At 37.7% G+C, this 11,894-nt stretch overlaps 2 protein-coding genes across 2 annotated transcripts; both read left to right on the forward strand.

The window, feature by feature from the left end:
* Positions 1-219: 219 nt before the first annotated feature.
* Positions 220-3,643, forward strand: LOC117624171 (proteasome subunit alpha type-4). Its single transcript, XM_034355313.1, has 2 exons — positions 220-331; positions 2,690-3,643. The coding sequence occupies exon 2, from the start codon at positions 2,701-2,703 to the stop codon at positions 3,451-3,453; it is 753 nt and encodes a 250-aa protein (XP_034211204.1). The 5' UTR covers positions 220-331; positions 2,690-2,700; the 3' UTR covers positions 3,454-3,643.
* Positions 3,644-4,698: 1,055 nt separating this feature from the next.
* Positions 4,699-7,528, forward strand: LOC117626295 (haloacid dehalogenase-like hydrolase domain-containing protein 3). Its single transcript, XM_034357967.1, has 4 exons — positions 4,699-4,897; positions 6,166-6,553; positions 6,838-7,044; positions 7,154-7,528. The coding sequence occupies exons 2-4, from the start codon at positions 6,296-6,298 to the stop codon at positions 7,448-7,450; spliced, it is 762 nt and encodes a 253-aa protein (XP_034213858.1). The 5' UTR covers positions 4,699-4,897; positions 6,166-6,295; the 3' UTR covers positions 7,451-7,528.
* Positions 7,529-11,894: the final 4,366 nt, after the last annotated feature.

Genomic DNA, 11,894 nt, shown 5'->3' on the forward strand with positions numbered 1-11,894 from the left:
TTCATCCAAAACAATTTATAGAAGAAAAAAATGGTGAAGATTTGGTTGATAGATAATAAACAATCAGGAGAAATGCAACATCCAATTAAACTGAGGGAAATATTTCTAAAGCTTAAACGGGTCGAAAACAAAAGGTTCGGGTAAAAGGGCTTTTGGGCTGATCCAAGTCATGTTTCAATCCGACGGCCCAGATTACCCAATGTGCTCTAAGCTTTTTGCGCAAGACAGAAGAAATACACACAGAGACACTCACCCCTGCTCTTTCATTCAACTCTCTTTCAGCTTTCGTGTTTCTCAGACTAATCTCTATTCTACGAGATCTACCTATCAGGTCCACTTCTCTTCTCTCTTTCACATATATGTATGTGCATCATCTGATTTTGTTCCTGAATTTATTTATTTATTCTCATTTTATTCTGAAATCCGTGTTCGTCAGTGATCTGTTTGATACTTGCCAGAATGTTAGAAAATTAGAGAATGGTTTTGTTTGTCTAATTTTCGGGCTCTAGAGAGAAAACCCATGATGGGTACCGTTTGTTTTTGTCAGTCGAGTGAGATTATTCACCATTTGGGAAGGATTCGTAATAATTCTTTCTGCGTTAGTTGTGTTAGCCTTCGTAGCAGTCAAATAGAACTAAAAGGTGAATTTATTTTTTGTTTATTTAGTTTTTGAACATGGTATGGTGTATGGGATTTCAGTCCAATGCAGTCCAAGGGTTTGCCTATGTAATATTTTCTTTTTCTGAGTTTTTAGGTCAGTTGTTAGTTAGTGCTGTCTTAGTTTTGTTGGTTTCGAGAATTTTCTTCGGTTTGGGTAGGAAATTAGAGGCAGAAATGAATGTAAAAGATGCCCCCGATTCTAATTAAGCTATAGGGTTTTAACGTGGATATTGAGATAAATCCTTCTCTTTGAAGTAGAATATTTCATGAGAACGAAACTGCTGGCTAATATCTGGATTATTAGTTCTGGGTCTAATTCCATTCGTTCCTTCCCATTTTGTGTTCTGTAATGGTCAATGCTTAAGCTCTGCTTGTTATTGACCTAGTGGCTTTGTCTGCTGTGCTGAGACGTTGTTGGATGCTAAATGAAAGTCAATTTATTTTCTTTGAATGGTTAAGTTACAACATCTTGGTTGGATGTGGAAATTAATTTGAGTTTTCTATTGCTATAACACTTATTGGCCTCTGGTAAATATGTGAAATTGTTCCTGTAGTTGAGCAATCTGCTTAATGGAATGATGGATGTTTATAAAATGGTTAGATGGAAAGCTGACCATTTGTAGTTTCATTTATTTGGTTGAATAGATTGATTTACTCTAGGAAATTTATGTTTCAACATGTTTTTGTGCAATAAACTTTTGTTTACCTTAAATTATATTTTGAATTTGAATATTAAATCCACAAAGCAAGTAAGGTTAAACAGATCTTAGGATTTTTTGAATGGATAAGACATAATCATATGAGCATTAGAATAATATAGAATGACCTTGGGAGGTAGATTTCTCTTGGAGAAGCTGAGAAAGATTTAAGAGATTGTTTAAGTTATTAGCTGATGAAGATATAGGGGATTTGGTTATGTTATTGGCTAATTTCTTAAAATATATGAAACTTATCTTGTAACTTGTATACGTTAACTTTCTTGTATATCATAGCTGTCTCTTTAGAAGACTAGATTCATAATGATGGGAAGGCAAGTAATTGACAAACAAAAATCAAAGTTAGTTGGATTAGTGCAATTCTATGTAGTGACAATTGTAGTATTTGTAGTTTACTGAATCCATTAGTGATTGCACTTTGCAGCAGAGAGTAATTTTGAAGTAAGTGATGTTAGATGTGTTCTTTATATTTAATTGTTAGGATTTTAGTATCTGCACGCAAGTACCCACTGATTAAATTTTGGTCAATATACCAAAATATCAACTGATATTTCAGTATTTCCACACCATGGAAACAGACAGAGGGGTGAAGGTGTATCTTTCCACCTTAATGTTGAAATTTCAGTGTTATATAAATTTTTTTTTACTTGTGTTAAGAACTTTCAGATTCAGCTGTTTTTGCAGTCAAATTTGCTGCACCACATGTAAAGCAGCTGCTTTATGCATGCAGCTGCAAAAAGTAGTAGTGAATGTCAATCTCTTATGAATTATTTTCTGAATCCAATAATATTATGCCAAAAGTGAATGCATTATAAGTTTGAAACAGTAATTCTCACAAACCAAACCTAACATTAGTTTTTCAAAATGTACTCCTTCAATTCCTAATTTGAGTACGCACCAAATAAAGTGATGGATATTATGTTATTATATAAGAACTTGATTAACTTGAAGCTGCAAGAAATATTGATTTATTGTTTTCCACATTTTCTAGATTTAGGTTAATTTGAAGAGACACTTGAAGAGGTGTCATTCCTTTGTTCTAATACTAAGGTTCATACTGTCTCAATCCTAGATGTATTACTGACTGGCTTTATATGCTTAATTTATGCGTTACTGACCAGTTTACATTTTGTAAAATTCCATTTAAAATCGCGCATGCTTATGTAAATTTTCATAATTGCTACTGATACTGCACAAATACAGACTACTGATATTCCAGTAGCACTGACGTTCTCATCCATGTACATACTTTTGTGTTATACATTTCTTATGGGCTGATATTTTCTTCAATCTCAATATTGTACTTCTCTCAGCGTGATATCAAATGTCTCGAAGGTATGACAGCCGCACGACGATCTTCTCTCCAGAAGGTCGTCTCTACCAGGTTGAGTATGCTATGGAGGCCATTGGAAATGCAGGGACTGCAATTGGGATATTGTCAAAAGATGGAGTTGTGTTAGTAGGTGAAAAGAAAGTGACTTCCAAGCTCCTTCAGACCTCTACATCCACTGAGAAGATGTACAAGATTGATGACCATGTCGCATGTGCAGTGGCCGGGATAATGTCGGATGCCAACATCCTTATCAACACAGCTAGGGTCCAAGCACAGCGCTATACATTTGCTTACCAAGAGCCAATGCCCGTTGAACAACTAGTCCAGTCTCTCTGTGACACCAAACAAGGTTACACGCAGTTTGGTGGGCTCCGTCCATTTGGGGTTTCGTTTCTATTTGCAGGTTGGGACAAAAACTATGGTTTTCAACTTTACATGAGTGACCCAAGTGGAAACTATGGTGGTTGGAAGGCTGCAGCCATTGGGGCAAACAATCAGGCAGCACAATCAATGCTGAAGCAGGACTACAAGGATGAAATAACAAGAGAAGAGGCAGTTCAGCTTGCACTGAAGGTGCTCAGCAAGACAATGGACAGCACTAGTCTGACTTCCGATAAGCTTGAGTTGGCTGAAGTCTTCGTCTTGCCTTCAGGTAAAGTGAAGTACCAGGTGTGCTCACCAGATGCACTGAGCAAACTGTTGGTGAAGAGTGGAGTGACACAGCCAGCTGCTGAGGCCTCTTAAGTCTCTGTGTTCTTCTAATTAGATATGACATTGAGAAAATGATTTGGCATATAACATTTGAATTGTATGTTTTATTTGTATGACTTTCTTTCAAAACACATGATGGATTTTGGGTCTGTTATAACTCCTCTTGGCATAAAGCTTGATGAAATTTGGTAAGAGTATCCATTGTACTTGGGTTTCTTGAATATGTTCCAGAGGAACTAAAAGTCCATTTGCCCCATTGATGACTTGGATGGCCTAATGTTGTTATGCCATGATGCAATATCTGAAGAAGGAAAAGAATCACATATCACATTTAGGTCCCTCCTCACACTGGTATGTAACACGTGTCACCATCTCACGGGTGTGGTGGGTGAGCTCATGGTCTCTCCTGTGAGGTTGGCATGAATTGGTTTGGAAACTTTGGATAAACCAAGGAAACCTAAATGAGGGAATGTGCTTTCCGTTTTACAATACCAGAGGCAATCCCACAAGCGTCCATAGTTTTGAATGTTTCAATTCTGGTTAACTTTGCATTGTGACCCCTCGAATTTTAATTTATTGATATTTACAACCCAAAATTCATTTTTGTTCTCCGCATTAAATTTTATTTGTACTTGCCACCCAAAATTCATTTTTCTGCTTTAGCTTCTCAGCTTGAATTCTTTTTCAACAAAAAATCTATCTCTCAATATCTAGTATCACATCAATCAAAAGTTTGCTAATCAAAATTTAAAAAATAAAAAGAAAAATCCATTGATCCAAATCATCGTTAGAAGTTTCATTAAAAAAAATATCATCATTAGAAGACTACCAAATTGTAATTCTCAGTGGTTTGAAAAGTATTAATCACGTTTTCACCCAATAACAGTGTTACTATTAAGCATCTTATAGTGCCACATGTACTTATTAATCTATTATTTACATTCAAACTTACTTTTTTAGTTACTCAGACAATAATATCCCTAAATAAATTGACTAAATTTTGGATTTTTTATATATACAAGTTTCTGACTTTATATTAACATATGGCCAAAAAATTTGTGGAATTTTTTATATATATTAACATTATTTTAACAAAGTATTTTCTATTTTTATGACCTGCCCTTCTTTCAAAATTTTCGGATAAATGTGCAACTAGTCGAGGTATAAAGTATTTTCTGTTTACTTATAAGAGTTAACAGGGGCATAAAAAAGAAAAAATAAAAAGTGAGGGGTGAAATTTTTAAAACCAATTAATAAGGGAATCAACCACCAAAATCCAGGGACGCTGATACAATTAACTGCCGCTGCTGTATTTGAAGTAATCTGCTTGATAAGCAAGGTGCTTGATTATTATTGTATGTAATAAAGACAGGAGCTTTTTGCCTTCTGCTCCATGAATGTGCAGCTCAAGCTAACTTCAAGGACTTTTGCGTTTTCACCTAAGAAACTCGGATTCTCTTCCATTTTCAGCATCTGGGTAGATATGCTTCACAATCTCTTCTTCTTCAGTAATTTTTAATCTTTTTCTTGTTGATGGGATGCTGGGATTGTTTTGTTTCTGTGTCAATTAGAATTTGAGTCAGCTCAGCTGGTATATCTCATCTTTTTCAAGCTGCATTTCTCGATGATATTGTTTTTTTCTTTATCTCATCGGTGGACTAGTTTCATTTCTGTGGTTGATAATTTATTGCAGTTTTCTTCTTTAACGCTTTGAATCTGAATTTTTTATTCATAGTGTTGACTCGATTGTTTTTGTTTATGTATTTTATATTGGATGGTTTTTGGTAAAGAGAACCATCTAAAATGGATTGGAGTATCTGCATTTTTAAGCAAGGCCTTAACTTTTTCTTTGTGGTGGCTGGGGATGAATAGAAAGGCTAACGTTTGCTGATACAAATAAAATTTGGTGTGATTTGGGCTTCTGGTGTGATTTGGGCATCTGGGTAAGTTGAAAATCTGATTTAGAAGTTGGATTTGTTTAAGATTCATCCTTTAATTCTTATGTATATCAAAAATTAAATGTTGGGGGAAGGGCTTTTGATTATCATCACGATACTGTATAAAAACCTGTTGACGTTATCTTTTTTATTCTTGCTTTAATTATCAGCTCCCTTGCCCTAACATTTGTTTTAACAGCTGACAAATGTATCAAATGATCTCCATTAACTATGCCGCTCAGAAATCATTTGATCTTGATGTACAGCATTTGTTACTTTTGTCATTTGTTGAAACAAATGCTAGGTGAAGGGCATACTCATTCTGATAATTAAAGCAATGACTCGCTCATTCTAGCTACGGCTCTTTCCATATCATTCTAACGTTGGATTCTTTCACAAGTCTGTAATTAATGATTTGTGATGTTGGTATTTGATTCCTTCTTTTTCTTTTTTTCTCTGCGTTCAATGCTTTTTAATGTTTAATCTTCTTGTGACAAGAAGCATTGCTTAGGTTGGAAATGTAGACATAGCTGATGCATCTCATCTTTTTCCATTCCACTTTTGTACATTGAGCTACTTGAATTAGAGGACATTCATATTAGTTTTATTTTTACAAGGAAGAAAGTATAGAGAAAAGAATGATATAATTTGTTTGACCCCTTTGCATCTATATATATATATAAATCTGAGTCTGATGCTACTCAGACAGCAATGTGATAAGATAAAAGCTAGAGAATTATGTCAACACTCATTACATGTAATTTGAACTTTCATATCATAACCTAATAAATCTATTATGAAAATGCAGGGAAAGTTGGAACTGCTGAAGAGGTTGGTTGATCTGCGTGCGGCAATTTTGGTGCTTTGATCCTAACATATACTGAAAGTTCCTACTGGAAATTTTCGATTTTGAGGATTCACCACACAACAGTTTTACAATGTCATTATTGTCGAAATTGCGGTGCATTACAGTGGATGTTACTGGTACCTTGTTAGCTTACAAGGGGGAGCTTGGTGACTACTATTGCATGGCAGCCAAATCTGTAGGGCTTCCATGCCCTGATTACCAAAGGGTGCATGAGGGCTTCAAATATGCATATAAAGATATGGCCAGCAAGTATCCATGTTTTGGACATGCTGCAAAAATGCCCAACATTGTATGGTGGAAAGCTTGTGTCAGAGACTCCTTTATGAGGGTAAGATAATGGATATGGCCAGTAGATCTTTTGGCCGGGCTCATTGTGATAACTAGCTTGTTTCCAATCATTTAATGTCCTCGCAAGGTTTGTGGTACTTGATTTATTTGAGGGATAGTGCTACGGACTAACTCAGAGAATTTGCTAATCTAGAAAATGAGAACACCATCCCCCTTAGTAGCATTCTGACAATAAATACTCATCAGCTAGGACTTTGCATAAAATTTTCTTCAATAATTACCTTATTCATGCATTATGTAATGGGCATCTTGATTTTCTGATAGGCTGGATATCATTACGACGAGGAGACATTTGAGAAAGTGTTCCGACGCATATATGCATCCTTTGGTTCCTCTGCTCCTTATTCCATCTTTCCTGACTCCCAACCATTTCTGAGATGGGTCCATGAACAAGGTCTTAAAGTTGGAATTATCAGCAATGCGGAATACCGTTATCGAGATGTAATTCTTCCAGCATTGGGTGTCAACCAGGTAAATAAATTAATCTTGTTTAAGTTGCCGGTATCTTGAACATGCTTCCCTTAGGATTGTCTTGCTTGCATGATTCTCTCCCTGATGGTATCATATCAATTTTTTTCAGGGATCTGATTGGGACTTTGGTGTGTTCTCTGGTATCGAAGGCGTGGAGAAACCAGACCCAAGGATTTATGAGATTGCGCTTGAGAGGGCTGGAAATATGGCCCCGGAAGAGGTTCTGCACATAGGGGACAGCATGCGCAAAGACTATGTGCCAGCAACAAGTATTGGGATGCATGCGTTGTTATTGGATAGGTTTAAGACATCTGATGCTGAGGAGTGGAGGAAATCTGGTGCGGTTGTGCTTCCTGACTTGGAAGCAGCAAAAGAATGGCTTACTTCAGAGAAGTCATCCTGCTGAGGGCCTTTCTCCTTGTTGCTGCTGTTATTTTGTAATTTCGTCCCCCTGATCAATGAAATTTTGATAACTTTTACTTAACCGCGGGTCTCTTTCGTCAGTTTGTTAAGGCCTCACTTTTCTCTGATTTGATGGGGAAATATGCCACCAGTCAACAAAATGATTTAATCTTCCGGCATACCGATTTAGTTTTCATGAGATGAATTGCTTTGGTCTGGTGGTGGAACCATGGAACCAATGACTGAGCAAGGAAAGCTGTAGCCTTTGTAGCAACCATCCCTTCATGCGTCCCAAAAGGGAAAAAGTAGATTTATTTGAAACAAGACACATGATTTCTTGACCATTAGCTCCTCAAAATGAAGGCATGGTGTAAATCTTGATAAATTACAATGCAAGCAATATGCTTTAAACTCAATCATTTAGCTTCCTTTCCAAACTAGCAAAAATTTTAAGCTCTTCTTTCAGATTCAGATAGTAATGATAAATCAGGGATCAGTCACGTTAATAAAGCAGCCTCAACTTTGCAATCCAACTGTCTGTGATCATTACAGGAAAAGATGAGTTCAGCCTGAAATTTTGGCACCCAAGTGAACTTTACCTGATTTTCTATGACATAAATTTCTTTTGCAATCCGTCCTTGTATAGATCACCAAGTGATGAGTTGACTCTAATTGACCCTTTTTTCTTCTTTAAACTTTCTTTTATTCTTTTTCTTTTAATATTCATTAGTTTAATAACCCCACTTAAGAATGTTGTTATGTAAAAAATATTGATTTGTTTCAGTTTTTATTTTTATTTTTTGGGTCGGAACTTGTTTCAGTTTTTCACTACATTAAGAATGGTCATTTTCACTGGGTCGAATGGGACCAAAGGGACCAGCTACCAAAGATGACCCCATTTTTTTGGGGATAGAGATTTAGAGAGACAAAGGTCGCTTCGCTTGGGTTTCTTTTAGCCTTGAGAGCTTTGCTTCTTGTCGCTGTTATTGCCACTTCTGCCTCAGCTTTATATTATTCTATTGCTGTCTCAGCTTTATATAGACCCTCTCCTCTCTCTCTCTCTCTCTCTCTCTCTCTCTCTCTCTCTCTCCCCCTCTTCACCTACTGACTCTTCCTGAGAGGTGTTGAGTGTCTCGACCCTCCCACGAGGCCAAGCCAATGCACCACAACTACAACAACAGACAAGAAGGATAACCATTATTTGTTGGTTAAAAAGCAGCCATTTTGTTCTTTGGTTATTAAAAAAACAACCATTTTCAAGGAGAAGAAGAAGAACCCATCTGCATTCTTGAAATGCTTTTCACATTTGCATCCACCTTTTCAACCATCAGTGCTTCAGGGATCTGGACGGGACTCGTCAAGCTCTTGGGTTCGGAGTAAAGTTTCTCTCTATTTCCAACCTTTCATTTTCATTCATTTTTCTGTACATTTCTCTTGCACGTTTTTCCTCTGTCTTCTGTTTGAATGATGGTTCACATCTTCATATTGTGACATTTGCAAACCATGTTTTTCTTTATTGGATTGTGGAAAATGTAAGTCCTAGACTCCCCAAAGATCTCTGAATCAGCTCATTGTTACATTCCTGCTCCTGGGTATTGTTGTGCTAAGTGTTAGCAATGAAATTAGGTTATCAACAAAATGATTTTGATTCATCCTTTGAGCAAAGTTTGAGTGGAAGTTTCAGAAAGTTCACATCTGGTTTACTGCAAAATGATCTGGACTTATCTCCAGGCCATAGCTCAAATGGTAGTTTTAGGAGGTCTAACTCTGTTATGTCCACACATAGTATATCTGGCACTTCAGCTTCAAGCAAGTATGCTCCTTCCAGAAGAGTGTCCAAGGGGCTAAAGGACTATGCAAGGAAGCTTGTTGACCTTGAATTGTTCACGCATTGTCTTGAGGATTGGGTTCTGGAAAATTCATGTGAAGATTCAGACAATGGTTTCAGTGCTCCCTTCATGATCGATGAATTGCGGAAGCTTGACGTAGCATTGGAGGGTGCTTTGTTTCAGCAACTCCTCCGGATGCCATGCTCCCCTTATGTTTCCAATGATCCAAATGAAGATGAGTATCTTGCATTAGAAGACTTCCTTCATGCCATAGTGAGTGGTTTATGGCATGCATTTTGGCATAAAAGAGGTCAGCTCCCTCTGTTTGTATCTTGTCCACGTTCTCTTGGATCCAAGTTTTATACTGTAGAAAAGGCGATATCAAGGGGAAGGCTTAAAGAGCTATGTGGTTTAGCTTTGATTTCAAAAATGGGAAGTGATCAACAAGTTCACTGGGATCAGATTATGGAGTTTGCACTATTTAAACCAGATATATTGTCAGGGAATGAGTTGAAGCTATCAACTCCCGTTATTTGTGAAGCCCTCTTTTATGGTTTCCATATACTTGTTTCTAGGTCTTTGAGCAAGACTAGAACTGCAAAGAACAGTTCTGTTTTTCTTTTGGTTCTAGATTCTAAATATGGAGGGGTAGTGAAACTTGGTGGTGATCTTAGCAAATTTGATTTAAACTCAACTAATCCATACAAGTCCATGGTTGAATGGATCAAAAATCATGCCGAAATTGGTGTTTCTCCAGTGGACCGAATATGGAACAAATTTGGAAATGCAAATTGGGGGGACCTAGGAACTCTACAGGTACTTTTGGCTACTTACTACTCCATTGTCCAATGGAATGGACCACCAAGGAGGTCGATAGCTTCATTAGTCTCAGAACATAGCCTTCGGCTTCAGAAGCGTAGGATGGAATTCTGCCTCAGTGAGAATGAGAATGTTCTGGTTCCCTTCCAACAATCTAGTCACCAGCAAGGAGAGATTGTTGAAGTTGACCAGAATAATAATCAAGCTTTCAAAAATAAAGCATCACGTTTAAATCTTAAGCAGGGTGAGGTTTTGCTACTGGAAGATCAACAGCAGGAGCAGAAAACCTTCCTTGTACAAGATTCTCTTCCAGGAGGGAACCATTACCTCTATAGTGCTGTTTGTGTAGATTATCCAACACAGTTGCTGACTTTATACATTGGTGCCCATCCGTCCAGACTTGAACCATGTTGGGAGGATATGAGTCTTTGGTATCAAGTCCAGAGGCAAACAAAAGTACTGAACATCTTTAAGCATCAGGGAATTACAAGCAAATATTTGCCGGAAATGATTGCGTCTGGGCGAATTTTGCATTCTGGTCCATGCAAGAAGCAGACCCCGGGGGGTCGATGCGATCATCCATTGTGTGGGACTCCAATACTAGTGACATCTCCAGTTGGTGAACCTGTTTCATATGTAGTTTCTCAAGATGGGCCCCTTTCCCCTGAGGAGGCAGTTCGCTGCTGCAGAGACTGCCTAGCTGCTCTAAGAAGTGCAGCAATGGCAAATGTTCAACATGGTGATATTTGTCCAGAAAACATAATTCGTGTTGTTGACGAACAAGGCTCAAGAAACAACATTTTCTATGTTCCAATATCATGGGGCCGCGCAGTTTTGGAAGACCGGGACAGTCCAGCTATAAACTTGCAATTCTCTTCATCTCATGCACTTCAGCACGGGAAACTTTGTCCATCATCAGATGCTGAAAGCCTTGTTTACCTCATGTTGTTCATATGTGGGGAAACGATGCAGCAGCAGGATTCAATTGAATCTGCCTTGCAGTGGAGGGAGACAAGCTGGGCAAAGCGTTCGATCCAACAGCAGCTTGGTGAGGTTTCAGCTCTGCTAAAGGCATTTGCTGATTATGTGGATAGCCTTTGTGGAACACCATACCCTGTTGACTATGACATATGGTTGAAGAGGTTGAGCAGGGCTGTGGATGGCGTAGGAGACAGAGGTAAAATGATTGAACAAGTAGCCACTCCATTGAGATTGAAGGATGTTGCTGAGTCCTCAGGAACATCTGGAGGTGGTAGCTAATTTTTCCATGTGGGAGGTCCAAGTTTTTTTTTGGGGGGGGTGGTTGGTTTGTTTTTTGTAATTACATTTGGTGAGATTCCACTGCATTTTCTTTAAAGGGCTCTCATGGGATTCTAAGATCCCAAGTTTGGTTTTTTATCCGGCATTGTGATTGTATGGATTGAGCGGATTAAAATCTTAATTGTTTTTGCTCAGAAGTTCTTGTTTTGGATTATGAGATTATGCTCCCTTTCAATTGAACTGAAAAACACAACACTGATGTAAACCACATTTTATGTTCACAAAAAAGGAAGGAGAGATTTCACAGAAAAAAAAAAAAAAAAAATCAAATCCCTGAAAGTTCTTACCAGGGATGGAGAGCTAGGACGGGATGGTATTGTCATACCCAGTCCCGAACCGGCCCGTTGCCATCCCTAGGTGGTAAGGTTCAAATAGCAACACTTTTTTTTTTTTTTTTTTTCCTTCTAACAAGTTAAATTGTGTAACGAAAAAAAAATAGAACCTAATAAAATGACCGTTTTAGCCTCCGGCCTTGAAGAA

This window comes from Prunus dulcis, chromosome 4 (assembly GCF_902201215.1).
Source record: "Prunus dulcis chromosome 4, ALMONDv2, whole genome shotgun sequence".
Taxonomy (NCBI): Eukaryota; Viridiplantae; Streptophyta; class Magnoliopsida; order Rosales; family Rosaceae; genus Prunus; species Prunus dulcis.

Bases quoted from the DNA above. Each gene is read 5' to 3' on its own strand.
- LOC117626295 (XM_034357967.1), top strand. From the start codon at position 6,296: ATGTCATTATTGTCGAAATTGCGGTGCATTACAGTGGATGTTACTGGT. The intron at 6,554-6,837 runs GTAAGATAATGG...ATTTTCTGATAG, and splicing joins TCAGAGACTCCTTTATGAGG to GCTGGATATCATTACGACGA. The intron at 7,045-7,153 runs GTAAATAAATTA...AATTTTTTTCAG, and splicing joins CAGCATTGGGTGTCAACCAG to GGATCTGATTGGGACTTTGG.
- LOC117624171 (XM_034355313.1), top strand. From the start codon at position 2,701: ATGTCTCGAAGGTATGACAGCCGCACGACGATCTTCTCTCCAGAAGGT.